Source organism: Perca fluviatilis, chromosome 8, assembly GCF_010015445.1.
Source record: "Perca fluviatilis chromosome 8, GENO_Pfluv_1.0, whole genome shotgun sequence".
Classification (NCBI taxonomy): domain Eukaryota; kingdom Metazoa; phylum Chordata; class Actinopteri; order Perciformes; family Percidae; genus Perca; species Perca fluviatilis.
The window spans coordinates 14,928,256-14,955,723 of NC_053119.1; the positions used below are offsets into that span (position 1 = coordinate 14,928,256).

Sequence of the window (27,468 nt, forward strand, 5' to 3'; positions counted from 1 at the left end):
TGTATGTTGTATCAATTTCTAAGTGTCTAAGATTTCTAAGATTTATATTCCAGACACATATAAACTTACTGTGTCTGTGGTCTGAGTGATACAATAGACAAGTAAGTATTGGGCACTTTTGTCCACTCTGTGGATATTTCACCCTCACTGTACTGTAACAGAGCCATCTGCTGTCATTCCTGTTGGCAGTCATTAGGCTAAGTGGAAAGGCTCTGTACAGTAGAGCTCAATAAATCTGGGTGGCTTGGCCAGTAATAACAGTCTCTGCTGCGACAACATTCAACAACAAGACTGCAGTTAAATGACGGTATCTTGATCTTTTTGCATGTTCTCACATGCATGACATTCAAACACATGCAAACACGGACACACACGAAGGCATGCAAATGCAGGAAATGGCATGCAGTGATTTTCTCATCTGCTACACTTCAGTGAATCGTTTTTCATTTGAATAGAAGTCATTTGTTGCCAAATTTATCTTATGTGGCTGGTAGAAATCTGTTGTAACAGACAGCTAAGAGGGAGGTACACTGTAATGACTAATAAGTAAGAATAAAACTAGTGACAAAAAACTGTCTGATGCCATCTTTGATTAATGTAAGCAAACAACAATGTACCACAGAGAGCCAGCCCTGAAAATGTGTTAATGTTTAATGAAAATTGAGATTTATTTGTCACAGGAATTATTGTTGCTCCAGACTGTGTTTTATGTCAGTCTCTGCGGTGTATTCATGGCAAGGGAAATGTCTGGGTTGGTATTAAAAATGGACACCAAGAAAGGAAATGCAGACAAGAAAATAGTGAATGACAAAGAATATCAACAACAGAGAGAATGAAAAAGCATGACCGTGCATCAGCTGATATAAAACAGAGACAGGCTAGGGAACAAAAGATTATTTCACAAGTGTCCTGAGAGGCTGACGCAGCACTAACCTCACAAACCTCATCCAGCCAGGCATCATGGTGCATGTGTTGTGTGTGTGTGCATGTGTGTGTGCATCCATGCCTGCGTGCATGTGCATCTGTGCAGAAAGGGACACTGTGGTGTGACTCATCCAGCAGTGATTGAATTAGCTGAACTTTTGCTGAACACTCACAGGGAGAAGAGGGACAGGCAGGAAAAGCAGAAGGCATTACGTTACCCCAAGAACTGGTGAACACATCTCGGAGACAGTGGGAGTGTCACCCAGATCATATTAGAAAATCTGCCAGCCTCATTAAAGGTACACAAACAGCCTGCACACACCCTCTTTGTAATGTGCGCATTGCTCATAAAGTCGCTTACAGTGACCTAATTGGCTATTTCTTCCTGAACACATGTCATAAATGTGGAATATTACTACAGTACAGTGTTTTATCTTGTGGTTTTTCTTGAGGTTATATGCCCTAGCTGTTCCTGGGTCAGACACGAGGGAGAAAACATAGTGGAAAGAGTCTGTTTGGGGGCGAATGAGAAAGAAAAGAAAATGGTGGCTTGATGAACTGCCGATTTCAACAAGTATCTCAAATTTAACCGAGGGCTCTTGAACGTACATTCCTTCAGCATATGGTGGCTCTACTGCTGGTGTAAACCCCCAGTCATTCAGAAGTAGGTCACACACATTGGGGCCACAATTAGATGCAATTATTTACCATCTACTCCTTTCCTGTGCTTGTGTGCTGTTAAAAATGCTTTAGATTCTTCACAACAGCAATTAATACATTGCTTACTTCTTTTGCATTTTCAAATTCAAATTCTATTATATTTCATTTCGTCTCAGTTTACGTCGTCATTGAGCAACAAACTAACAAAAACTGAGCACAAAAATTGGTCTTCCTAAGCTCTTCAGTTAATTTAAAACAAATACCACCCTATCTCATATTTACGACTTGCCCAGAAAAGAATACCCATTAAACCTTTGTCATAATAGATTCACTATTATCAGTTGTAAGACCTGCCCTCACTTACAGGAAGGCCTATCTGTCACCATGGTGTTCAGATAACTGCCATATCCTGTTTAAAGTGGGAGGCCCTTGGAGGCCTGACAAAGAAAAAAAACAAGGGGCCTCACATGCAAACCTGAAAACCAAAATACACACGTGCACACACAAGAACTGTGGGAAACTCTGGGACAATCACAGAAACATCTGTCCCAGATGTTAGACTTCAGATACCAGCAGCGTAAGATAGAGAGGAGGGGGCAGTGAAGCTGTCCACTTCCAGGCAGTGACACTGAGAGTGACACCCCCCCCCCCCATTTACTGTACACACAGGAAGAGGCAATAACATGACCTTCAGGATCCAAACCTGTCCGCTTCACCAAATCTTTACTTACGGTAAAAGGATGTATTCAGCACTATGGACTGTGTCTATATGTTGACATGTGTCCACACAGGTGAGTCAAGGGACATTTTAATGTTTTGAACCGACATCCCGTTGTGTACGGTCACAAACTGGCTCAATGCACGTGACAAGGAGGGGAGACCAGTCAAGTTAAAGTGCCACAAAGTAGTTTATTAGAAACGAGCACAACTACTTACAAATAAGCATGGGGTGTAGAGATTAAATGCATTAGTGGAATGTATAGATGAGTGAGGAATGTGCAAGTGTTGCAGGCAGCAAAATGTTCAAACAAACCAAAACCTGGACCGAAAAACCTGTGGATCCTAGGAGAGAGAGGAAGAGACCAAAGGGCCTGGTATTTATAGGCTTGGGGGAGGCCTAAACAGGCCCTCCAGACTGCAGGCTCCTGCAGGAGGAGACAGGTTAGTCCAGTCAGTGCAGACAGAAAACGTACTGTAGGTATTCAGGGTAAAGAACCCAGTGGTTTTAAGTGGAATTTTGTGTCTTTTCTAGAGCAGTAAAAAGAGGTTTCCAAACCACTATTTGGGCGGGTCTCAGCACTGTGACTGTCCCGCTCAATCTCTATAACTCAGATGTGGTTTATAGGAAGAAGAAGTATGAAACTTCAACGGAAACCACCAACAGATGCAATATCTTTTCTGATCACTGGAGAAGTTGCTTCACAAACAGGCCGGTTTCCATAACAGTAAGGAAGTACTTTCTTCCTATAGTAGTAAAGGTTTTAAATTTAACATGATTCAAGTTTAAATAGCAGTGAAAGTGAAAGTTAGACAAAAACATCTATAAAACAAATAGTCATGTAATCATAAATAGATGATGTAATGTCTGTTAGATTATTTTGTTTTAAGTTTAAATAATAGTTCAACATTTTGGTAAATACAGTTATTTGCTTTCTTGTCAGAAGTTAAATGACAAAATTGTAGTTTTTACATTTAGATTTTTGTGGGGATTAAACAAACAAGATATAACATTGTTAATTAGTGAGCTTTAGAGTTGCTGGATGGCACAGAGCCAGGCGAGGTGTTTCTCCCTGTTCCCATTCTTTATGCTAAGCGAAGTTAACTGGCAATAAGTACATATTCAGTGTACAAACATAGAGTGGTATCAATCTTCTCATCTCTTGAAAAAAGATAGCACATAAGCATAGTTCCCAAGATGTCGATCTATTTCTTTAAGCCATAGAAATACACGTGAAACATGGTGAGGAAGACTGGACTTTGGGTTTCTCAAACAGATTTTACTCTCTTGCATACATACACATCTGTTTCCTGCATGGTGGGAGCTCTAAATGTCTGGTGATCTCTGGAGGGAGTGTCCTCTCTGTCAGGGCGACCCTCTCATGACTCATCCTGTTGTTCAGCCCAACACTCTAAAGTCACCCTTCTCTTATGAGAAGGTCCTTAGGAATGTTTTACTTCTCTGACACCCCCACCTCCCACATGTTTAGATTTCAAACCTAATCCTTGGGCCATTTTCTGTTCTTTTTGTCATTTCCAGTAAGCTTGCTCCGGTAATTGTACAGCAACTTACCAGACTTAGATCTTTATACAACAGAGATTGAACCCAGTGAGATACAGTCAAGAAGGATGTCCCCCCTGAAATAAGCAGGGCAACGTAAACGATAACATGAAACTAGGGGTTTCAGTGAGCCGATTTGACAGAAGGGTGGTGGATAAGCAGATCCACTGACCCTTCATCAGTAAGCAGATTACTCTTTATCACAAAGAATGCTCGGGATAGTCAGTCTGCTACAGACAGCAGACTGAGCTGTTGTAATCAAAGTGAAGAATGAATGATCTTCTTGAAGGAGTGCTGCAAACTTCACCCTTGAGTTATTAAAGAAAAAGAACCATCATTTTTGAAGGACACTATAGTACGCTTATTAAAGTCCGGCTGAAATTTGGAGCAATGCACATAAAATAAGTTGCAGCATATCTTTTCACACGATGATGTCTTTGGTCTGAATATGTTAAAACATCATATAGCTTGAATGTAGAGTTGAAACAAGATAATACAGAATATAAAACATGATATTGATATAATACCTTAAAGTTACTTAAAATGTATGTATTTATTTATTTTAGCCACCTGGGAGCAGCCCAACAAGCCTTAGACATAATACTGACATAAAGATTTTGTGGCAAACATGCAAACAGTTGCCTATTTACACATCCAGCAGACACAGATCAACATTAGCTTTCATTTGTATTTTTCATGAAAAAAAGTCAAAAAAATCCACTCTCCTTTTATCCCTGTTTTGGTCTCCATCAGCTTAGAGAAATAGCTTTTCTTCAGCTGTTTGACTGACAACAGCTGCCGCTGGTAATGTGGGTCATGAGAGCAATGAGAGTGAACCTAAAAGTTGTGGGCCAAAACCAAAACGATGAGCTGAAAGATGCTAAAACACTCTGTAGAGCTGAAGAGGATGGCAGCTGTGTGATATCTGTGGGTTTGCCACAAAGAGAGAGCTCTTTCACATTACACTTCCTACTACCATTCAAATATGTATAGTGCTGATTTAAGGGAAAGAAAGGGAGAACATTTAAGGGGTAAAACAAATAATATAACTGAACACAATTCATGCCTTTCCATGGGCAGCTCCCTCACTCTGAAATCTCTCCATTAGTGCATGTATAGGTACTGAGCATGTGTGTGTAATTAAGGCCTGTGTGTAATGTGTGTAATAACAACAGAGTGAAAACATTGTAATTTCCCCTGCAGGATTAATAAAGTATACATTATTATTTTTATTATTATTATTATTATTATTATTATTATTATTATTATTATTATTATTTAATGAAACAGACAAAATACAAATGTCTTTACAGAAAAAAAACTTACCATAGGCCATAACACTTTTCAGTAAGGCTGACATGGATACCTATGATAAACATTTCAAATCTAGTGTAGTTGTGTGCGCGTGATTGTGGGCGCGCGAGCCCTTCCATCCACACCCCGCCCTGCGCTCGAGGAGTCCCCACTCATCTGCTTCAGTGATCAGATGAAATGACAGAGGAGGAGGAGCCTTTGCGTGACGTCACGCCATCCCTCCCACCCAGCTTCAATTTACATTTCCAATGGGTCCTGACTGAGTGAACGTGTGTGTGTGCTACAGCTATTGAGCAGTTTACAAAATCAGAGTCTCGCAGACAGACACACCTAAAGCCTCAAGAAGTGTTCCGGAGACGCACTGATGTGGCCTGAACCACTTTGTCATTTTTAATATTAAACAGTTCGAGTTGGAGAAGTCGCGTCGGGGTCGACTTTGAGGTAGGTGTGTATGTGTGTGTCTGGAGCTTTTTTTTTCGTGAGGTTCACGAGCGCACTAACAAAAGCTGCACATTTTAACTGGACTGTCTGCTCCCGTCGGCAGAAGCAGCAGGTTTGGGGCTTAAAAAAAAAAGCTGGAAAGTAACGAGAAAAAGAAAAGACCCGAGGAAAAAGAGAATGAGATTGCAAAATACAAACTCTTGTTTCATTGTCTCCTTTTGTTGCGGCGCATGACTTCAGCCGACGGGACAGTGAAGAACAAACACGTTGAGGTTGTTGTACAGCATGTACAGACTACAGTTGCGTTGTCTTTGGAGCAGATAATATTATTGGCAGTTGATAGCCTAGCCTAGTCTGGCAGAAAAATAGTAGAAGAAGAAAAATGTTATTCCTAGTGTGTCTGAGGTGTACAGAGAAGATGTTAAGGGTGCTTATGCCATTATGTGATATTACAGTTGGCAATATCTGGACACAATTCTTCTAAAATATAGAATCACTCTTGTTTTTAAACCAAGTCAAGATTATTAACCTATCCCAAAATCCCATGTTTGCCTCAGAGGGCTTTGCAATCTGTACAACATAAGACTTGCTATGCTCTCATTTGTCCCCATAGTCCCTAGACCATAATGTAATCTTAACTCTTGAAATGAGGTCCATTTGTGAGACAAACAACATCAGAAGAGACCATATTTAATGGATGACCTGTATCTGAATTCCTCCTGTATGAGTAATACCGTGTGTGTAATAGCACAGCAATGACTGCTGCCTTCTGTGTCAAAGCACATGGCTTTCAGTCAGAGCTGACACACTGGCCTGTGTTGTCATGAGGCGCACAGACCAACTGTCATGTGAGGAGGTGTGTGTTTGCATGTTATTTTTATTTTGATGTGGCAATAAGTTTAAACTTATGGTGTTTCTTTTTTTACAGAGCCCTGTAGTAAAAAAAAAAAAAAAGCCTCAGAGAGTTGCTGTCAAACTTTAACAAGACATTAAACAAACCGGGCTCAACTTTAGCCTTTGGGGATGTTTGCTGGGTGGAGACGGAGGAGCAGCCTGGCAAATATGACTGAGCAGCTTCAACATGTGAGATAGTTTAACTCTGGCTCATCAGATGTGTTCTAGTGATAGGAGAAGTGATAAAAGCAGGTGGTATGAATGAGTATGTTATACTGTCTATAGATGCGGAGTTTTCAAGAGTGTGGGTGAGTGTATGCAGGGAGGGGGAAGTTTCGTGCACATGTGTTAGTCATTTAGAGGGGAGTTTGCTAAACGATTTACATCTGTTTTCTGATCTTTGAACCCCCCTCCTTCCCTCCTCTCTCTCCTGTTTCTCTTACGCTGCCGCTCTTGCTGTCTTCGGTTTCCCGTAAGGGCCGATGCTGTCACTGTGTGTGTGTGTGTGTGTGTGTGTGTGTGTGTGTGTGTGTTTGTGTGTGTTTGTGTGTGTTTGTGTGTGTGTGTGTGTGTGTGTGTGTGTGTGTGTGTGTGTGTGTGTGTGTGTGTGTGTGCGCGCATGCTCTCTGCTCCATTATTATTGCACTCAAAGGAATTTAAATATGTGAATGAAATGTCTGAGTTTCCATTCTATAATAGCACGTGTCCATTAGTGGTTCTGGTGCGTTTCTCAGATGTATCATTATAGAATCTGTGTCCATGTCAAGGACTCAAGCTGACCTCAAGAAAAGCAAGGTATTCGGGTCAGGAATGGGTGTGTGTCCAGGAGGTTGAACTGGCAACCACATGTGTGTTGACAGTATTATCTCCCACAGTCCTGCTGCCGGTCTGTCTGTGGGCACAAAACTTCATTACTCAGCAGAACGCACTGATCCTTTAGATCCACACTGCACGAGACACAGTGTTGCTGTGTGTGCGCGCTTGTGTGTTTCGTGATCAGGCTCTGTTACTAGATATTTTGTTCATGAGTGGTGAAAGACTACCTTGTAGTTGTAGTGAATGTTTGTAAGTCTTTTCCCCTGTAATGAGCCATGTAAACATTGAGTGAGGTTTCAGAGGGTCTCTGTACTAAGAGTGGAGTCCTTATGGTTTTAGCAAACACTTCCCCTTTCTGTTCAGTTCTAGCCTGCAGGGATACTTAAACTTAAAATTGTGAGCCTATAGGGCTAGGTCATGTTTTGATTTAAAGGGGAACTATGCAGTTTTTTTTAGCTTAACTTACCTTAACTGAACAGCTTCGGAGTCATTGGAATGGTTATATGACTTTTTTCGAGTTGAATGGCGGTCGTCTCGCTTCCCCCTAGCGCCTGTGAGCGGAAAAACCACCCTTGCAACTTTCGGCCGGCGAGACGACGGCCTCCGCGTCAGGAAGTATCGTGTGATATCAGGTCTCGCGATGTAACGAATTGCTTCACAGCACTGCACACATACGACCAATTCAGGAACCGGCTAACAAGGTAGCGATGGAGTTTTTCACACTGTCGTCATGGCTGAGCCGGCAAAAAAGAAGCAGAAAGCTAGGAAAGCATTGTCGGAGGAACAGAGGAAGAAGAAACGGTAGACTGACCGAGCGAGGAGTCAGACACAAGTAAACATAGGAGCTGCCAAATATCTATTCCGAAGCTGTAGGGGGAGCCCTATAGAGAAACCTGCCAGCAAAAAGCAAGAAGTTTTTGACAAAAAGTGTCAATGCCATACTTGTGTTTTGACACTGATGCCAAAACAATACATATTTAATACCTTACTTATGATGTTGAATATAATGTTTTCTTCTGTACCACCTTTCAATTTAACAAAACAAATACAGAAGTATTCAATGTTTTTTTTTTTTACACAAACTGCCATACAAAGCAAGCCAGTGTACAATTGGAAGAGTTATGACTTACATCAGTAAATATCTACAACAACTAACGTCATAATTAATTAACTTTTTTTTTAATGAAATATCAACCTTTAGAAAATTCTATTTTACATAGCAAGTGTCCTACAGTTGAGTGTGGCTATTGTTAAAAAAATATCATAAATAAAATCGAAACTGGGTGGTTTGTCACCTCGTCTAAACATTTCCTGAGAGGAAACCCTGAAGACCTGAAAACCAGTCATAAACACGTGACTTAATACTCAAGGCTACCAACACGTTTCAGTTGGTATATGCCGTATGGGCATTATTGGTGGGCATTTATTAATCTTGCTAACATGGACGTGTTTTGACAGACACTGGATGCTTTACTGCCCCTCCCAATGCAGGCTGAATGAAATATTATGATGCAATGAAGACACAAGTGATGCAACAGAATCCTACAACAGGACAAAGGATCTGTTTACACTGTGCTGTGGTTTTGTTGCCATGGTTTTAGATTATGATGTCACAATTCCGGTATTGAGTTTCCTGAGAGAGAGTTGTGTGTGTGCGTGTGTGTGTGTGTGTGTGTGTGTGTGTGTGTGTGTGTGTGAGATATGTACTCTTCTGAGGACTGAATTGTGTGTCTTTGCTCTCAGTTTCTTCAGTATAGGAAACCTTTTTAGGACAACAACATAGAAGAGTACCATCTCTCCAATTATTGAAAGGATTTGGTGTTAATGTGCTGCTCTGCTCTCCCTCATATATCGTCTTCTCTCCGTGTGTCATGTGACTCATCTAATCTATGCACTCTTCTTCTGTTATGTGCATTTGTATGATTTGGATCATATAGAGCTAACATACCAGCATGCCAAGCTTTCCATGTTATATTTTCCCTAGAAAGTGGGTGTTGCAGGGCTCCAGGCTAACTTTTTTTCACTAGGAGCACAGTGGCCCCCAACTGAAAATTTTAGGGGCGCAACCAGAAAATTTAGGGGCACACACCGTAAATCAACATGCTAACCAAATATTCACATTTCTACAAATTTTCACTGTATTACTAATAAATACTTTGATAATAGATGCAAAAATTACAATGTGCTGTTTCAAATTCAGTGTCACTTTTGAAGATTCAACATAGAAGGTTACTCGACAGCACCCTCGCTGTCATGAAAAAGAAAATAATAATAATAATTATATATATATATCAGCTGTAGTCTACAATTAAAATGAATTCAACTTAAAATTAAACATGCATTGTTTAGGCTACTACTGAACCAAAATAAAAACAAAACCCCTCCCTCTCTCCTCCCAAACCAGTCCTTACAACCTATTAAATTGAATAATTATTATATATATATTACTCACTGTATCTTTTATTCTTGTATTTGTATATTCTTTTTTAGCCTGTTTTATTTCCATCATGACCGTTTTTAACTGCTCTTTAATGTTTCATGTAAAGCACTTTGAATTGCCTTGTTGCTGGAAGGTGCTGTAGAAATAAAGTTGCCTTTACTTACAATCTCAGCCTGTCAGTCATTCACCAGGGCACAGAAACCACCGTTGTGCCTGCTTAGGAAGTGTAACGTCAACAGCACCGTGACTGCTTTCGGCTCGCCATTAATATCACATCACAGCAAACGCTGTCTGCGTGAAGTTTTGAAACACTGTAACCACACTTGAAACCACTTTATCGGCATTTCTGTGACTTCAACAAAACTGCAGAGCCGACGTAGTTTGCACCGTCTGCAGCTCTCCTAGTGTGTGTGTTTGTGTCAGAGCTCTGCTCTCTGTCAATTTTCAGAGAGGACAGATAAGCTTGCACTTACCCGCTCAGGTACCGAAATTTTGACGTTTAACGTGTAAAAAAGGGGGCAAATTTAATGGTCGCACATGTGCGACTGGATGTAAAATTCAGTCGCACACTCAAATTTTGGTCGTAGGCACTGGAGCCCTGTGTTGTATGGCTCGGACTAACTAACTGTTGTGAGAAGAAACTCTGCACAAAACTACCTACAATTATTGATGGATAGAAAACACTTTGGAGAGTTGATTTCTAGTTGTTCAACAGCTTCCAGCGACCAGACAAACTCGCCTGTAGTTCTCCCCATTAGCCTGCACCAATTGTTGATTAAGTTTCAATAGACTCTCACTAGTTGGTTTCATCCGCTTAGTCTCGTAATAAATGCAAATGACCGCTGAGTGCTGCTGCACTGTGAAATCAATAGTCTTGGACTATCAGAGTCTCTGACACTAGCAGATTACTGATGAGTGTGATTTGAGGTGTGTGTGTGTGTGTGTGTGTGTGTGTGTGTGTGTGTGTGTGTGTGTGTGTGTGTGTGTGTGTGTGTGTGTGTGTGTGTGTGTGTGTGTGTGTGTGTGTGTGTGTGTGGCCCGCGCGTGTGAGAGATATGGAAGTCAGACATGCACAGTCTTGGTTTTATTTGAGCAGGCTCAGGGCTTGATGTTGATTTAAGATAAACTATGCATTCCAAAGGCTAAAACAGAGACATGCATACACACCTACAGAGACTCAGCTTCTCAAAGAATCCCATTGATTTTCCTGCTGTTATGCTGGAGCTTCAATCACAATAAAGCGCCATTACTGTGCTGACCACTTTGCGTAGTCTTGGAGAATGGATGATACACACAAATGCACGCACACAGACTCTAAATGCCTTCCTCCTTGCAGCTTGTTAGGTTGAAGTATAGAGAGATTTGGAGTCTCAGCGGCATGAATTGGATTAAGCTCTGTGTAAGTCAGTATCAAGATATATGATCCTGTCTTATTACAAACGCAAACAGGAACACACACCCATGGAAGAACAGAGCCACATCTTTTTGTTACAGCCTGAAGCCGACCAGGCTTTCTGAATGTATACCCATACCGGCTTTGGAAAGTTTCACGAGACAACAAAACCACATGATTGCCTACTACCCCAACTAAAAATATGCATGTATAGTGTGTATTTTGAGTAATGTCGAGCATAAAGCAAAGAATCAGAGAGAACAAAGACTCTTCATTTGGCCTGCTTTGGACACCTGATTACCTCATTACACGTGTGTGTGTGTGTGTGTGTGTGTGTGTGTGTGTGTTGTGTGTGTGTGTGTGTGTGTGTGTGTGTGTGTGTGTGTGTGTGTGTGTGTGTGTGTGTGTGTGTGTGTGTGTGTGTGTGTGTGTGTGTGTGTGTGTGTGTGTGTGTACGATCAGCTTGCACCTCTGTGTGTCTGTCTGTCTGGCTAACTGGAGATCGTCTGGTTTCCCAAGGTAACAGTTGTTATTGGGGTTTTCTCTACTAGCATGTAAACAAAGGAGAACCTCTCAAATCCTCCCCGGGTGTGCCCCCCCCCCGGCCAATGAGAATTGAGCTCCCAGCTGGGCTCAGCCAGTAGACGGTGAGGAGGGGCGTGACTCTGCTCCATAAGGAAAGAGCAGCAGTAAAGCACAAAGCTTTGAATCTGAAGCCATAACAAAGACTCCTCCTTTATGACTGAACGGCACTTCACACTGCTGCGCCAGACAAAACTGCTGTAGGTTTTCAACTATATGGCTTTTACACCACTAGGGAGACCGATTGAAATGTTAAAAGGCTGATATGTGTGTGCAGTAAATGAGCACATTTACATCTCAGTGAGGAGGAGCCACGTGAAAAATGCTTGTGCTCTGCCTATAAATTGTCTTCTTAGGGTGTGTCTATCAGTGGTGGAAGTTACTAAGTACATTTACTCAAGTACTCTACTTACATTAAAAGTACAAATTTGAGGAAGGCCTACTTGTACTTGAGTCTTTTCTTTTCATGGCCCTTTCTACTTCTACTCCACTACATTTCAGAGAGAGGTATTGTACTTTTTACTCCACTACATGAATCTGACAGCTTTAGGTACTAGTTTATAAAATACAATGTGTTATTATAAATTAACCTACCCAACAATATATAGTCCTACAAGTCCAACTGAAATGATTAGACGATTAAACGCAGAACTGTTTTGATCGTTTCCAGTTTCTAAAATGTGAGGATTGTTCAGCATTGAGGACTTTTACTTTTAATAAGAAAAGATAAGATACTTTATTAATCCCACACTGGGGAAATTTTTTTGTAACAGCAGCTCAAAAAAAGAAATTCACACACATCAGAAGAACACAAATACACATTAAATAGACATAGGAAAACATATACATAATACTTTTAAGTACATTTTCCTGATGATACTTACATACTTTTACTTAAGTAACATTTTCAATGCAGGACTTTTACTTGGAACAGGATATTTTTTACAGTGTGGTATTAGTATTTTTACTTATAGTGCTCATATTAAGCTCATTTTCAAGTTCATAATTGTAACAGTTGTATTTAGAGGTTGTACGAGAATAGGTTTACATGGTTTAATTTTCAAAAACACTATTGTTTTGTTGTACTGCATATTGCTGCAGCTTCTCTTTTCACCCTGTGTGTTGAGCTCTCTGTTTTAGCTACCGAGTGAGGCATCACACTTCTGTTCCATTTTTTTGACGGGAGTCGCACATATGCAGTACCTAGGTAAGGACTACTAGCCAGTCAGAAGTAGAGTATGAGGGCGTGTCACGCTAGCAGCTAGGCGAGCATTATAACATGTGTTACAAAGTGACGCACGTTTGACACAGAAGTAAAGGCTGGACTACAATAGAGCTGTTTGGAGCAGTTTGTGAACAGTGTTTTCTGTTGGAGATGGTAAGTACCTTCGGGGTGGACTTTGGGCTTTTTCACTTTGTAAACCTATTACGTGCACAAAAACGATATATAACACAATAAAGGAAAGGGAAAAAGCCAAAAAGCATAAAATGAGCACTTTAAGTAAAGGATCTGAATACTTCTTTCACCACTGGTGTCTATGTAACCTGTAACGTCTAACCCTGTGCATATGTCTCAGTCCACCTGTTCTCATCAGGCCTATACATATACATACAGGACCACGTGTCAGTGTCAGCTGTGAGAGAGTATAGACCAGCCTTTTGTATTTGACTGACAGGTGTGACCCCAAACTGTACCCCCTCACCAATTATTCAGGGCATCTGTTCAGAATTTGGTGTGAGTAAGCACTTTGATTTTAACCTTTCATAGAAAAGTGCACAGCGTTCATCCAAATGTTTCTGTCACTCGAAGATGTCGAGTGTATGAAAATAGTTCTCTGGCTGTGTGTCCCTACATGTATATGCTGTTGTGTGCCCCAAGTAATGATCACTTTGCAGGTTCATCACATTCCCACAGCGTGACTCAAAAGTGGTGTCTGTGCCTTTTCAATCCCCCCATTCATTCTGTAATCTGCCTCAGCCCGGGGATCACAACGTGTGGCAACAGGACCGTACATGAGCCACCGCATGAAATAACTTCAGTCATTGTTGAAACACAAACTGTCAACACAGGCATGTTTAAATTCAAAGGGGGAGATCACAGATTGACATGATCAGTTTGTGCTTATGTGAGTAACATCATTTTAACAATACAAGATGTCACCTACTCTTCATCCAAACACATTAGGATATATCAACTAACAGATCTGGATACTTGTTTTGCAATCAACTCTTAAAAGCCAGATATGGAAGCAGTCAAACTGTCATTATAATTAGACAAGACCAAATGCAGCCTCTGTGGTTATCCCACAAATGCAAGACACGAAAGAGGGATGGAAAGCAACACAGACAAAGATTTGAGCCACGACCGTTTTCAAGCCAAGATCACAACACTGTGATTTCGATCAGACCCCAGAATCCCATTAACATTGTACACATAAGCGTTGCCAAAGTGATACACGTGCTTTGTTTTTTTTCACTTTTTTAAAATGGAAAACAAGAACTTGCTTGTGCAGAACATAGATATGAGAAGTAGCGTTATAAAGGTTATTCAGAATTACAATGTCAGGTGCAAACAAAGGCTTTAGTCTTTGTGTGATGGGGAAGTTTAAAATTTAAACTTCAATTTCACTGCCTTAAGATCATGAGGAGATGAGTTAGATAAGCTGATTGTGATAGAAAAATATAACCCAAGCGATACAATAACAACAATTTCTTTTACATAGACCCGTAACAGTAAGCGTTTTTTGATAAAGATCGCTTAAATTTGTTTTTAAAGAAAACTATGAAACTGTTTCCAAATGATCGCAAAAATAGCAAAGATATATATGCTGTGTATACGCCTATAACGCCAATTTATCTGAGGATTTATCAGTCCAGTTATGATATTAAAAAGTTTTTACAGTGAACATTGAGTAGCCAGAGAGATGGGAACTAAGTTAGAAGGAGAGATGATAAAGATGTTTTTGTATGAATATTACTCCTGGCTGCCAGGCGTAGTAATGAGTTTTCTTTTTGTTTTTTTGTTAATCCTGACAGTCTAGAGCCGCCTAGTACTCCCTTAATGACATCAGGGTTTTAAACAGACACACACACACACACACATACAGTACGGCGTAGCTAAAATCTCTCTCACATGATGTACTGTGTTAAATTATCCTTTCATTGTGTGGGTGTTAGTGCATGGGTGCGCATCTGCGCTTTATGAACCCTAAAACCCTGATTGTAAATTCCCATACCCCCGCGTCTCCCTAGTGACATCATCATATTGTGGGAGCGGGGTGGGTGCTTTCGGAGGTCAGTACACAATGAGGCCCCAGAATTCCCTAGCTCCTCTTCTCCTCTGCTCCAGACCCCCACTCCAAGGCAGGAAATACAAAACAGATCTCAAGCCCCAAATTCCCAGGCATACTTTTGAGGAACCATTTCCCTCTTACTCTCTCTTTCTTTGTTTCTCCCTCAGATCATGTCATAATTCAGTCCTCTTTTGCCAAATGCTGTCAATCTTGTATTATAAAGATCACATCTTTGTTTGCTGCTCACACTATCATCTTCTGTAGACCAGTAGTAACTATAAATTTGAGCTATTTACTCAGTTGAAACTGAAACTATTGATGGCATTGTTTACAGACAGAAATGTGTGTGATCCTGACCGGTTTATGGTGTTCTTCTTTCTTTGGCTTGCACTGTCAGGTCAGTTTTTCCTAAGTGGAACTCGCACATTATTTTGCTTACACACACTGAAAACAAATGCTGTGGGTATGTGGGCTTTTTTGTTTGAGTTGATACTGACTTTGAATGTCCTTTGTAGTTGCGAGTGACAGGAAAATGTCTGGTTCTATTGTTTGAATCTTTGCTCTGGAAAAATGTGCACATGTACGTCACTGCGTTGCCCACCATGATTTATGTGTCGTCACAGGGAGGCTTGTAAAAGACCACGTACACGGGGCCTGTCCGGGAAATGAGCTCATTGTCACTACTGGCTCCTGACTCACTGCTTCTTCTTCACTTTCTCTGTCACTTTCTCTTACACACACACACACACACACACACACACCTGCTCGCCCTCCCCCATCCCCCCACAGCTGTCAGTTAAAAGCTCATCTATCTGTGTGTTTTAATTAGGGCCTCCCCTGTTTATGGCTGAATGGCCGCTTCATTCTGTGTGTGTGTGTGTGTGTGTGTGTGTGTGTGTGTGTGTGTGTGTGTGTGTGTGTGTGTGTGTGTGTGTGTGTGTGTGTGTGTGTGTGTGTGTGTGTGTGTGTGAGAGAGAGAGAGAGCGAGAGAACAGGGTGTGGGGGTTGCTTTAGGGGTATTGATGACGCAATTTCCCCTGAGGGGTGGACCTTCCATCTGTGAATGGAATAGACAGGATCTGGCCCCCCAAAAAATAGATAGAGAGTGAGTGAACAAGAGGAACTATATGGGACAAGAGGGAGATATAGGAACAACAGAGTGAATGGTAAGTTTAGTTTCTAGAAAATGTTACGTATTTTTCTCAAGTGTTTCATGAAAGTATGTGGAGTCTGAATCAAAGCCAGCTGATCTTGTTTTATCTTCATATAATTATGCATCCATGATCAGAATATGGGCAATTTATACCTTTCGTTGAGCATCTTTTGGTGTGTCAGCGCTCCAAAACTGCAGCTCATATCAAGACGTCTAGTTTAGTATTCATTCTCCTGGAATTAGGTTAAAAAATGAGTTGACTTTGGTTTTGTTCTTTCAAACGTCAAATTTTTTTTTCATGTTAGTGTCCATGATCAGCATACATCAAACCGGATGCTAAAATGCTGATCAGTCCTTTTGCAAAACCTGACCCCTGCTTACCTTTGTGCCTGATTTGATTTGAAATCCTGGCTCGCTCATGATGGAGTGGGTGTGGTCAGCCATGTGTTCACAGCCAATGACCGTTAACGGCCCAACCCCATGGTTTGTGCCTGTATCCTGGAGGAGGACAGGGGGGGTCAGATGGTGAAGCAGGCCACCAGCTGCTCTCTTCGCCTTCATTTTCTCTGTCTTTCCAGGCTGCAGCAGGAAGAAGGCCACTGTTGACTTATGAGAGCTAAACCATTACATTTATTTTTAATTTTTTTTACACAGTCTGTCCATCTTGGCACTGATCCCAACATAAAGTTATTGACCTCTTTCCTCTCTTCCATGTCAGTAACAATCCACTTTTTGTAATTGTTCCTCTTTCCTGTAGTATTCCCAGTATTGCCTGTTTGCTTCCTAGCAGTTAAACAAAAGAGAAGCACTGATAATGGCCAATTTAGGTTATCCGTCCCATTCCCCCGTCATTAGCCTTTCAGCCCATCTGTGCTCTTCACTCTTGGGTTAGAGGAGGAAGAATGCATTTCATACATAGATATCCGGCTCTCGCTTCTAAATGCTCCACTGTGTTTAACAGCTTGTTTGTTGCTGAGCAGGTAGCAAATAGTGGGTTTATCTGAGCTTTTTCGCTGAAAATAGCTGCCTGCTGCGAAAACATCGCTAATTAGAATGGTGAGAGGGAACTGAAACACTAAAGTTGTGGGCTTGAGCTGAAAGAAGCAATAAAGCTCCGTCAAGCTGAGGTGATAATTCTCTGTGGCTTCATCACTACGAGCAACACATTTCACATTACACATTACACATCTACTGCTGTTATAAAAAATGCTTAAGATCCAGATCCAGTTTTTGAGGAGTGTATTTCAGTTGTTGAAAGTCTCTTCGGTGATGCCCATTGGAAGGCTTAACTGCAATTTCCACCAACTGCGGAACGGCTGCGGATCAGCTGCGCTGCGTGTCGGCTCCGTGCTCCGCCGTCCTTCAGTACCCACCAGGTCCGGATTTGTTGCGGAACGACTGCGGCCATGACTAACAGCTGAAGTCATGAGGACCCAAGAGATCTCGCAAATTCACGTATTATCGCGCGATATGACCGGATGTAGTCTGTAGTCAACAGAACCACAAAACCAACAACAGTTTGACTTCAGGCCTGTCTCTGCCCATTATGACGTTTTCAAGGTGTAGTGCATGGAAATATGATCCGCCGTGAGCACTGTGTATTTTATTAACCGGATGTTTTATTTTTTTTCTGTGCTCGACTTCCTGTCCCGCACAATCTGCTCTGTGCTGAATTGCTGCGGAGCTCTCCGGCGTCCGGCAAAAATAGCTCTGCGTATCTGCTCCGGAGGGCTGCGGATCGCCGGAGCTGGGACGGAGTTGGAACTCAGCCGTTCTGCAGTCAGTGAAAATACACACATTGACTTTAATGGAAACCTAATGACTCCGCCGCCGTTCCGGAGCGGATGCGCAGCCGTTCCGCAGTTGGTGGAAATTGCGGGTTGAGATGTCAGTATTAGTTGGTCGCAGCTCCTTCCTGTTCTTGAATGCTGTGTCACTAAATGCAGTGGGGTTGATGGCAGGTCTCCATTGCGCCTTTCGAGAAGATGACAGTTGAGGGGGAAATTGAGAAATGAGTCCGATTTATGAATGCAAGTCTTTGTGCGTGCTCATATAGCAGAGCTGGCTTCGGTGATGCAATAAGTTGGCACAGTGCAGGCACACTTATCCTTCTCTTATCATTCTATCAGCTCTAGTGCAACCTGCCACTGTGGGCTTCACTTTAACACATACACTGCAAACGTGCTTATCAGACACATTCATTCAATGACTTCCTTTTTTAAAAACCTTTCTAAAAAAGCTGCCAAACACACTTCTCGTGAAAAGCAAAGTCTGTGTGTGTGAGCATGATATGAGTGCTTTATTGAAAACGTACTGTATGTGGATAGTTTCAGCCTCTATGTGGATTTAACTATCTGTGCTACTTTTTTAGCTTTTCTTTTGGTATTTTTCATAGGTGATTGATCAGATATTTCCTGTAGCTGGCTGATTCAAAAATGTGACATTTCACAGTATATGAGATCACAGTCATACGGTCATGAGGAAGACAGGGAGAGAGTGAAGTAAACAGAGGAAAGCTGTCTTCAACTCCCTCTTCTCCTCTCCTAGACTCTCCTCTGACCCAGTTTTTGTCCTTTCCACCAACTTTCTTCTTATTTTATCCCTGAATGCTTGGCCATTTAGAATCCTCTAAATGCTGAACCCTTTCTCTTGGACATCTTGGAGATTCAGGTCTTTTGGTAGCTCATTTGTGTGTGTGTGTGTGTGTGTGTGTGTGTGTGTGTGTGTGTGTGTGTGTGTGTGTTTGTGTGTGTGGCCGTTGTCTGCAGTGTAACGGTGTGTTTACAAAACCAATAAACAAACTGTTTTAATGGGATTTCTGGAACAGCAGGAAGTGTTGTCCCAAAAACTGTATACCGTTTTCCAAAACACTGACATGCTTGGAGGGTTGCTTCCATAGTACACATTTTGTTGCACAATGTAGCAAATATCAACACGTACAATCTACTGTAAGTGTTGGAAGTGGCTGTTCGTTACACAACTCTATATCGTTCTGAATCCACACATGGCAAGACACCTGTAGAAGGACAGATTTTGGAAATCTGGAAAATGGAACTGCAACATTGGAACATGTTAACTTGCTTATCTACTGTACAATTGCTCTTGAGGTGGTGGACTTTTAACTGATAGTGAAACATGTTATCTTTATATAAGCTTTCAAGTAAAACCAGAAGGGACATTGACGATAACATGCAGAACTACCAGTAATAAAGCAGAATTTAAGGGGCTCCAGGGCTTCAATTTGAGGTTGCAGGTTCCCTTTGAACTCCCTATGTCACTTCCTCTCTCCCTCGGGGCACAGAGGAAGTAGGAGCAGATGTGTTAAGCTAACGGACACTTTGACAACACTGCCAGTCTGTAAGTTCCTCTACCCCCTACTACCGGCATTAACAAAAACCGCCTTTGATGTACACAGCATGTGTGTGCTCGCACGCAGCCCCTGATTTCAGCCACAAGCTGTTCTGCCCACCTCTGCCACCTCGCACACACAAACACTGTCACCTGTTCTGGCTGTGTCACAAAATGCACTGTCTGGCATGTTCTGAACAACATTATAGTGAAGTAGTAGCATGTAGATGAAAATGTTAACTAAACTGGTTTCATGAATATTTTCTTTTCCAAACTGACCCTAAACTTGTCAAATCTAAGATAATGATTTTATGAATTTACTGTATACATGTTAAGATTTGGGTTGGCCACATGAGTGAGGCCATAAATGCATTTTTTTTAAAGGTTACTAATCTGAGATTAGAAGAGATTACCTATCACCGTGACTGTAGATCACAGCCAAAGCAGTGTTGTCATTTGTCAACATATTCCACTATATCCATCAAGCGTATTTATTATGTGGTATTTCTCCCTCTTTGTTCTGCAGTGTGCAGCCACAAACCATGTTTATCTTGGGCTTCTTTGTTATGTAACTGACACAGTTTTGTTCCTGGAATGCAAGAATATGGACCTCTAGTGGTGTCTTTAACTCATTACAGCAATCCTCCACGTGTATGTTTTGATTCTGAGGACACACTCCCACCCCTCCTTTGTGTCTAGCACGTGCAGGAAAATGCTTTTTTTGGTACCCTTGATGAATATGATTGGCCCTCTCAGGTTCCAAAACATCACTCCATGTTTTTAGTCGCAGGCAGGAGAGACTTGCTCACACGCACTTGAGAACATGATTGTTAATAAATCTGAGTCATTCCTCAGACTGTGGGAGAAGAAATGCATGTGACTTTGCTATCTGATCTCAGCTCATTTATGTACTATTATACCAATGTAATGCTATTTAAAAAGACCTCTTGTCACCAATTGTATGTTGGACTATTTTACCAACAAGATAAAAAAAAATACTATTAAGCTCCATACTGGGACGAGCGAGAATATTCATTCATCAGTGAAGAATCTTTAGGGAAACATTGGTTATAAACTCTACTTCGCCTAGAGATGTACATAGAAGGGGAGTGGGAGGGAGCAGAGAGAGGGAGGAAGGTAGAGAGACAGTGTGAGCGCAGCTATAAAACAGACTCCAACCAGCTCAGTAGCAGACAGTTGTGCAGGACAAAGCACCTCTCATGTGTAAGGCTCTGCAACATACTGATAAACAGGACAGGGAGTTTTAATAGCTTTTCCTGGAAAATACATTCTGGATCAAAATAGCAGAGATGACGAAAATGTTCAGATGCCCCGTCTTTCCTCATCTGCAGGGTGAGTTAAGCCAAGATTGAATGTCCTGCCTTATTTTTCTTTTCTTTTCTGCTCAGCTGTTTTCATTCAACATTCATTATAATTGGAATTTATAAGCATTCATAAATATAATTTAAATGGAGCATATTAGCCATCAGTGAGATGCAAGTTGCAATATTTTTGTTGAGCAAAGCAGATGGGGAAATAGTGGCGCTTAGCTGCCAAAGTTAAGTGGTGTTATTGCATGTAACCTGTGATTAACATGAGGCATTGGTCAGACTTGCTGTATCCCAGTTATTGCTCAGCTTTGAAATGACCCTTTGGTAAGGAGATTTCCACACACAAGCTGGTTTGTTTTCTATAAATGGAAGAAATACTGTGTACACTATACTTGTAATATACAGAATATATCCAATGAGCTCATATTGAAGCAGTGTGCCTACATCTGGGGGTCATAGATAGGAATCACTGTGATTTTTGAGGTCAAGGAAAACAATGGATTGGACCTTTTGGATATATAACTTCTGAAATATTTATATAACAATGTGCCTGAAAGATATTGACAGTACTGTTCTGATTCATTTCTTCATTATATTGCATATGGCTTCTGAAAGGGGAATGAAATGTTCCTCTTCACTCAGTGTGAACAATTATGTAATTCCAGCGCTGAGTCCTTCTATCACTATACAGACGATTCAAAAACTCTGAGCTTGTGCCAGAGGATCAGGCAGATTACTTTTTGAAAGGACCAGCGGTGGAAGTATTCATATCCTTTACTTAAGTAAAAGTCCTAATACCTGTAAAGGTTACAAGTAAAATTCATGCACTGAAAGTGTTACTTAAGTAAAAGTAAAAAGTACAATTAAGTACAATTAAGTATCATCAATGAAAATGTACTTAAAGTATTTAAAGTAAAAGTACTCAACGCAGAAGAATCCTCACAATTTAGAAACTGGAAACGATTACAACAGTTCTGTCAATCAAGTAAGTCTTTAATCGGCTAGTCATTTCAGCTGTACTTGTAGGCTTATATATTGTTGGGTAGTTTAATTTATAATAACATATCCCTATTTTATAAACTGTTTTGTGTGCAAAAATCTTAATTTGTAAAGTAACTAGTAACTAAAGCTGTCAGATGAATGTAGTGGAGAAAAAAGTACAATACTTCTCTCTGAAATGTAGCGGAGTAGAAGTAGAAAGGGGCATGAAAAGAAAAGACTCAAGTAAAGTACAAGTACCTCCAATTTGTACTTAAGTACAGTACTTGAGCAAATGTACTTAGTTACATTTACACCACTGGAAAGGAGAAATAATAAAAGATCCCTGAACATGTTTTCTTTGCAACACAGATTTAAACATTGCTGTCACCACTGCATTGTTTCATCCGAAACCCATGTCCTGGTGACATAGTGGTTAAATGAAAGTGTTTCTGTTGTTTCAGATCCGTGTGACCCTGGTCTATCGTTGTCACCGGGAAGGAGTGTCATGGCGGAGCCTGACTACCTGGAGGGAGACTGTGATGAGCTTATCAAACCCAAGAAGTTAAGCAACCCAGTCAAGAGCTCCCGTAACCACCAGGACCTGCACCGAGAGCTGCTCATGAACCAGAAGAGGTCAGGAGACGGACAAATACACCTTCAATACCTTTCTCCCTTTGCCTCTTCTTCTTTCTTTCCTTTCCGTTTCCTGGAGAAAAAAAAACCGTGGTAATTCCCAGGTTACTATTATGGAAGGGATTCTTATTTTACATTTAGCAACTCAAAGTTTTATCGTGGTTCAGAGCACATAAACAAAATCAGATCATTGTTCAATTCCAAGCCTACGAATGGAGATAATTCATTTATTGGGTGGTAAAAAACTCTCTTAATGTCCAACACTGTCTGGATCGTCATCATTTCCTTGTTTTGTTCTTGGCAACAATATCAAGTTTGCTCCCATCCAAAACAAATTAGACAGAAGAAAACAATACAGATTCAGGCTAATGTAGTTTATTAATGGCGGATGACTTAATAAAGTAACCCTGCTACTTTGTTATAATTGGTCAGATAGTAACCAGTGGGTCACTGTAGTAGACTTCCCCGAGTTCTGGGGTTTTATACAATATGTAAAGGTCACAGAGGCATACTGTACAGGATAAACCTGATCTGGCTGCTGATACCGGATCATACAACTCTGGATTTGATGGAGTCTGTGTGAGCATCCGTGCATCAGTCTGAATGTGCATGCATACTGGAGCCTGTGATCACCCTTTTGACACTAAATGTTTGTATTTCCTCTCATCAAACGGTGGCGGCAGCTTTGTGCCTGAGCTATAAATAGCTATGTAAACACACATGCTGTTGACAGCTGTTACATTACAGCAGCGATGCTCTGTCCTAAACAGGTCAAAGAGTGAGGTGCTTTTGTAGCGATGGTGGCAGGGCATTAATAAATGATGGGAGTGAGGCCAGTGTGGGCAGGATAAGGAGGCCATAGAAGAAATGTAATAAAAAATATATTAGAAAAAATTCCATTCCAAATGCTGCAGAATATTGTTTCTAGTCGTCTAGACGGAAAATGTCCTGGAATATCAGCAGAAGACTGTGAGATAAATCTAGTAGGAATTTGGGGGGGGATATACTTGTTATGATTGGGCTTTTTATCGTGTACTGAAAGTATAGAAAGCTTGCCTGCATAGTGGATTAGTCACCCTGACGAAGGGTGGGGTGGGTGGATGGATGGATGGATGGATTGGCTGCATGAAGAGAAAAAAAAAATGTGTTATGTAATCAAGATTACAAAACCGTTTCTAGCTGAGGGCCTTTCTCTGCCTTTCCTAGCTAAGCTGTGTTGACCCTTCTTACACGCACACATGCGCGCGCACACACACATATATATATATATACACACACACATATATATATATATATATATATATATAGCAGATGGTGTTATTGATGTGTGGGATTTTGAACACACATTCTTCCTAGTCTGCTAGAGGGTATACACTCATGGGAGGGGGGGGGTCATGGATAGGAGGGTCAGTGTTTATGTAAACGTTGCCAACAATGAAAGGAGAGTGGAGTAAGCATTTTTATAGCCTGTCTTATTGCTTTCAGCGGCCTTGACCCTCCTCCCTTTCTGCGCGTGGTGGTGCTCGACCTGATCACGCCTGTTACCCTCTGCTCTGCTTCAGCATGTTAAGTGCTGTCATAAGACGCGCACTGTCAAGAAAACCAGGGCATTTAATTACAGCAGTGACTTGAAATAAAGTAGTGCCTTGTTGTGAATTAACTCCCACTCCTTCTTGGAACACCATGAACTCGGTTATGCAATCTTCAGGATTTAATAATGTATTTAATTAAGACGTTGTTGCGGAACTGCAGGCAGGTAGGCACGCTGTGTTTTCTTTGAAGAACAGACGCAGCCTGTGCACAGTCAGGCTTTCATGGCGAGAGGAAAATTAGTAACCACGAGGAGAGTAAAGTTATCTGGATAATACATTTTTTAAATTGAATTAATGAATTAATCAAGGGGAAGGAGAATGTATATTTGACCAAAAGATAGCCTTTGTCCTTTTACTGCTCTTGATTATTTATTTATTTTTCTTGTGTGGCACTTTTATTGTGCCTCCTTAATCCTTTTGTGGGTTGTTTTTTGTTTATTGGCTTCTGCCTTTTCTAGCTGACTCAACCTATCTGTTCCCCTCTGTCATAAGTAGCCCTTCTCCCAAACCTCATCCTCATCCCCCACCCTTCTCTCTCGTAATTTGGAGGATTTTGGAGCATTACGTAACATTTGGTATTTTTGCTCTTCTTCGCAAGACATGATCACACTTTACTGATGTCTCCTTTTGAGACAAACCCAGGCAGTTGTGTAACAATCTCTCTGGTTTCCCAAAGACAAGTTTAAGATATGGGTTAATGTATTGGGAGTATTTTGGTACTTAGGAAAGGGAAAGAAAAGGAGAGGCGTCAACCCTCATTTCCAAAATCAATTTCAATGCTGGCCACCACCGTACCACCACATACACAGATTAGTGAATGTGGAACAATCTGTGATTGGGTTTAAAATCAAAACTTTCCTGAAACACGACTGGCATGTCTAATCCAGAACATCTACTACAGATATGCACGTTAAAACTAGAATGAGGTCATGGTCATCATCTGTTACGCATGAATGTGAATGCAAATCTCCCTCTGAGTGGGGCCCTGTGGTGTCAGAGGGAGGTTGTTCATGAAGCTTTATTTTAGTAACATGCTGTCTCACTGATTCTAAACAGGGGTCTGGCTCCTCAGAACAAACCCGAGCTCCAGAAGGTTATGGAGAAGAGAAAGAGGGAGCAAGTTCTCAAGGCTCAGAAGGAGGAGCAGGAGGCCCACAAGAAGAGGAGCGACCTAGAGATAGAGCTCATGAAAAGACAACAGAAACTAGAGCAGGTAAATGATCGAAAGCATACGTAGAAACTGTCATTTTAGCACTTAGATGGATGCACACTGTTACTGTATCTGATCACAAGAGAGAGAAATAGTTATTTAACACTGGTTTTGGACCTTGAGACCTGCAACAAGATGCGGTTTATAGATGCAACAGATTATTACCTCTATAATTTATTTAATCTGAATTTGCCAATGTCTGTGTTCTTGCAGCTGGAGCTGGATCAACAGAAAAATGAGGAGGAACAGGAGAACACCCCCGAGTTTGTTAAGATGAAGAGCAACCTGCGCAGGACCAAGCAGGAGAGCGATGGGGAGGAACGGACCACCTAAAAACCTGCAGGGGTGTCTGGGTCTGGCTGATTGTGTTTCTGAGAGTGTGTTGTCTGTGGTGCACGGTGCTGACCTGACCGTGGTCCGAGATGAACTTCCTGCCTTCCCCAACCTAGCTGTTCCATCCCGCAGTGAGGAGAGAGACTTTACAGACTAAAGACCCCCTCTGTCTGCCTGCCACGGACTGCCAGCACTTGCCTCTGCTGCCCACACCCATCCGGCAGCACACAGCACCCCCTGCAGGAGGGACCTAACACAGACATGTTACATGTTAAATGCCTTTCAACGAGGGCGAGCAAGCTTCCAATGAGCTCTGATGAAGAAACAAACACACACACACACACACACACACACACACACACACACACACACACACACACACACACACACAAACAAACAAACAAACAAACAAACAAACAAACAAACAAACAAACAAACAAACAAACAAACAAACAAACAAACAAACAAACAAACAAACAAACAGACACACACACACACACACACACACACACACACACACACACACACACAGGAGTTTTCATCCCATTTCTTTTTACTCCTCTCTCCTCAGCAAGCTGTCGTTTCTCTTTACTGTTATCAATGTTGTCGTTGTTTTTTTTGTTCTCATCTTCAGAATCAAATAAGGAAAAGTGGACACTGGATGGACTCTTGAAGCTGTGTAATGTAAAAGCCAAACACATGTGCTTTTGTTATTTATGTTTGTAGCTTTTAGCCCAGGTATAGGGAAGGACACTTTTTAGTTGTTCTGTATTTTAGCTTGTTTTACAGCATAGTTTATGAAGCCAGAACAGGACAAAGGGAGTGTATGGTTGTATGAAACACTCACGTTTGCTTTATTATTATTTTTATTTTTTTTTATTCTAAACATGCCATTTCCTCAGCTAATGCAATTTGGAGCAATAGTAGAACTCCCAGGCATGAGAGTGACCTTTTCTTTATATATTCTGTTGTTTTGTATGAATAAAAATGTTACTACTAATTTAAGTTTTTGTTAGGGTGGTCAATAAGAATAAGCCCTGAACCCTGTCTGATCAGTCTTTGTGTACTTTTATGAACAAAAGACTTGCAGCTACAGGTAGAAAGCTAACACATGTAGGCGACAAAAATGTCAAAAATATATAATTGATTAGTAGTTCTTGGGATATCTGCGTGGCTCCTGAAACAACTCTGATAAGTGTTATGGAACTTTATCACATCAATATTTTGTCTTTATTGACAATGGAGCCATGAATGTGCAGACAGATAACGTTAATCAGTGAATCTGAGCTAAAGTGGCCATTATCTGCAAAACAATTTAACTATGTAGCCATTACCATATACACATTCCAAAATGGTTACACAATGTTAGAAACTGTGATAACTTTGGATGTTAATGTGCATGTGCAGTGTTTATTTAAATACCATGCAGAATAGTATTATGGGTCTAACATTCTGGTGTGTGGGTCTCCAAGAGATGATAACTATTATTCTAAAGGGAAGAATCAGATTTATAACATAACCCTGTGTTCTTCACCAGAATCTTCTTTTAAATAAACATAATGTTAACATGTTACATTTATTTTTCTTTATTTTATGTGCTGCTAGAGTCTGAATTTGTGGATTTATTTTCTAAATGCAACGTAAAATAACCGCAAAGCCTATCAATCGGAATTTATTGCTGTGATAAGATCATCTTATTTAGTCTGAAGCTGATGTTGATTTTCCTCACAAACTGCAACAGCAAAATGTCTAGACGAGCTGTATTTGGAACAGAAACAGGGTTAGATAGTTAGGCTTGCATTGTGTGGTGTGGGGACTTCAGTGCACATAACATGGGAAATGATCAAACTAA

The 27,468-nt window shown here is 41.0% G+C and overlaps 1 protein-coding gene across 2 annotated transcripts; it reads left to right on the plus strand.

Annotated features, from left to right (window-relative positions):
* The first annotated feature begins 5,421 nt into the window (after positions 1-5,421).
* On the plus strand, positions 5,422-27,189 carry fam107b (family with sequence similarity 107 member B). 2 transcript variants are annotated; one of them, XM_039808417.1, is made up of 4 exons: positions 5,422-5,617; positions 22,310-22,481; positions 25,130-25,286; positions 25,497-27,189. In XM_039808417.1, exons 2-4 carry the CDS (start codon positions 22,354-22,356, stop codon positions 25,614-25,616), a joined length of 405 nt encoding a protein of 134 aa, XP_039664351.1. In that variant the 5' UTR covers positions 5,422-5,617; positions 22,310-22,353; the 3' UTR covers positions 25,617-27,189. The 2 variants fall into 2 exon arrangements, with proteins under 2 accessions (XP_039664351.1, XP_039664349.1); XM_039808415.1 differs by lacking the exon at positions 5,422-5,617 and adding an exon at positions 20,708-20,889.
* Positions 27,190-27,468: the final 279 nt, after the last annotated feature.

Bases quoted from the DNA above. Each gene is read 5' to 3' on its own strand.
- fam107b (XM_039808415.1), top strand. From the start codon at position 20,847: ATGACGAAAATGTTCAGATGCCCCGTCTTTCCTCATCTGCAGG. The intron at 20,890-22,309 runs GTGAGTTAAGCC...CTGTTGTTTCAG, and splicing joins CGTCTTTCCTCATCTGCAGG to ATCCGTGTGACCCTGGTCTA. The intron at 25,287-25,496 runs GTAAATGATCGA...GTGTTCTTGCAG, and splicing joins GACAACAGAAACTAGAGCAG to CTGGAGCTGGATCAACAGAA.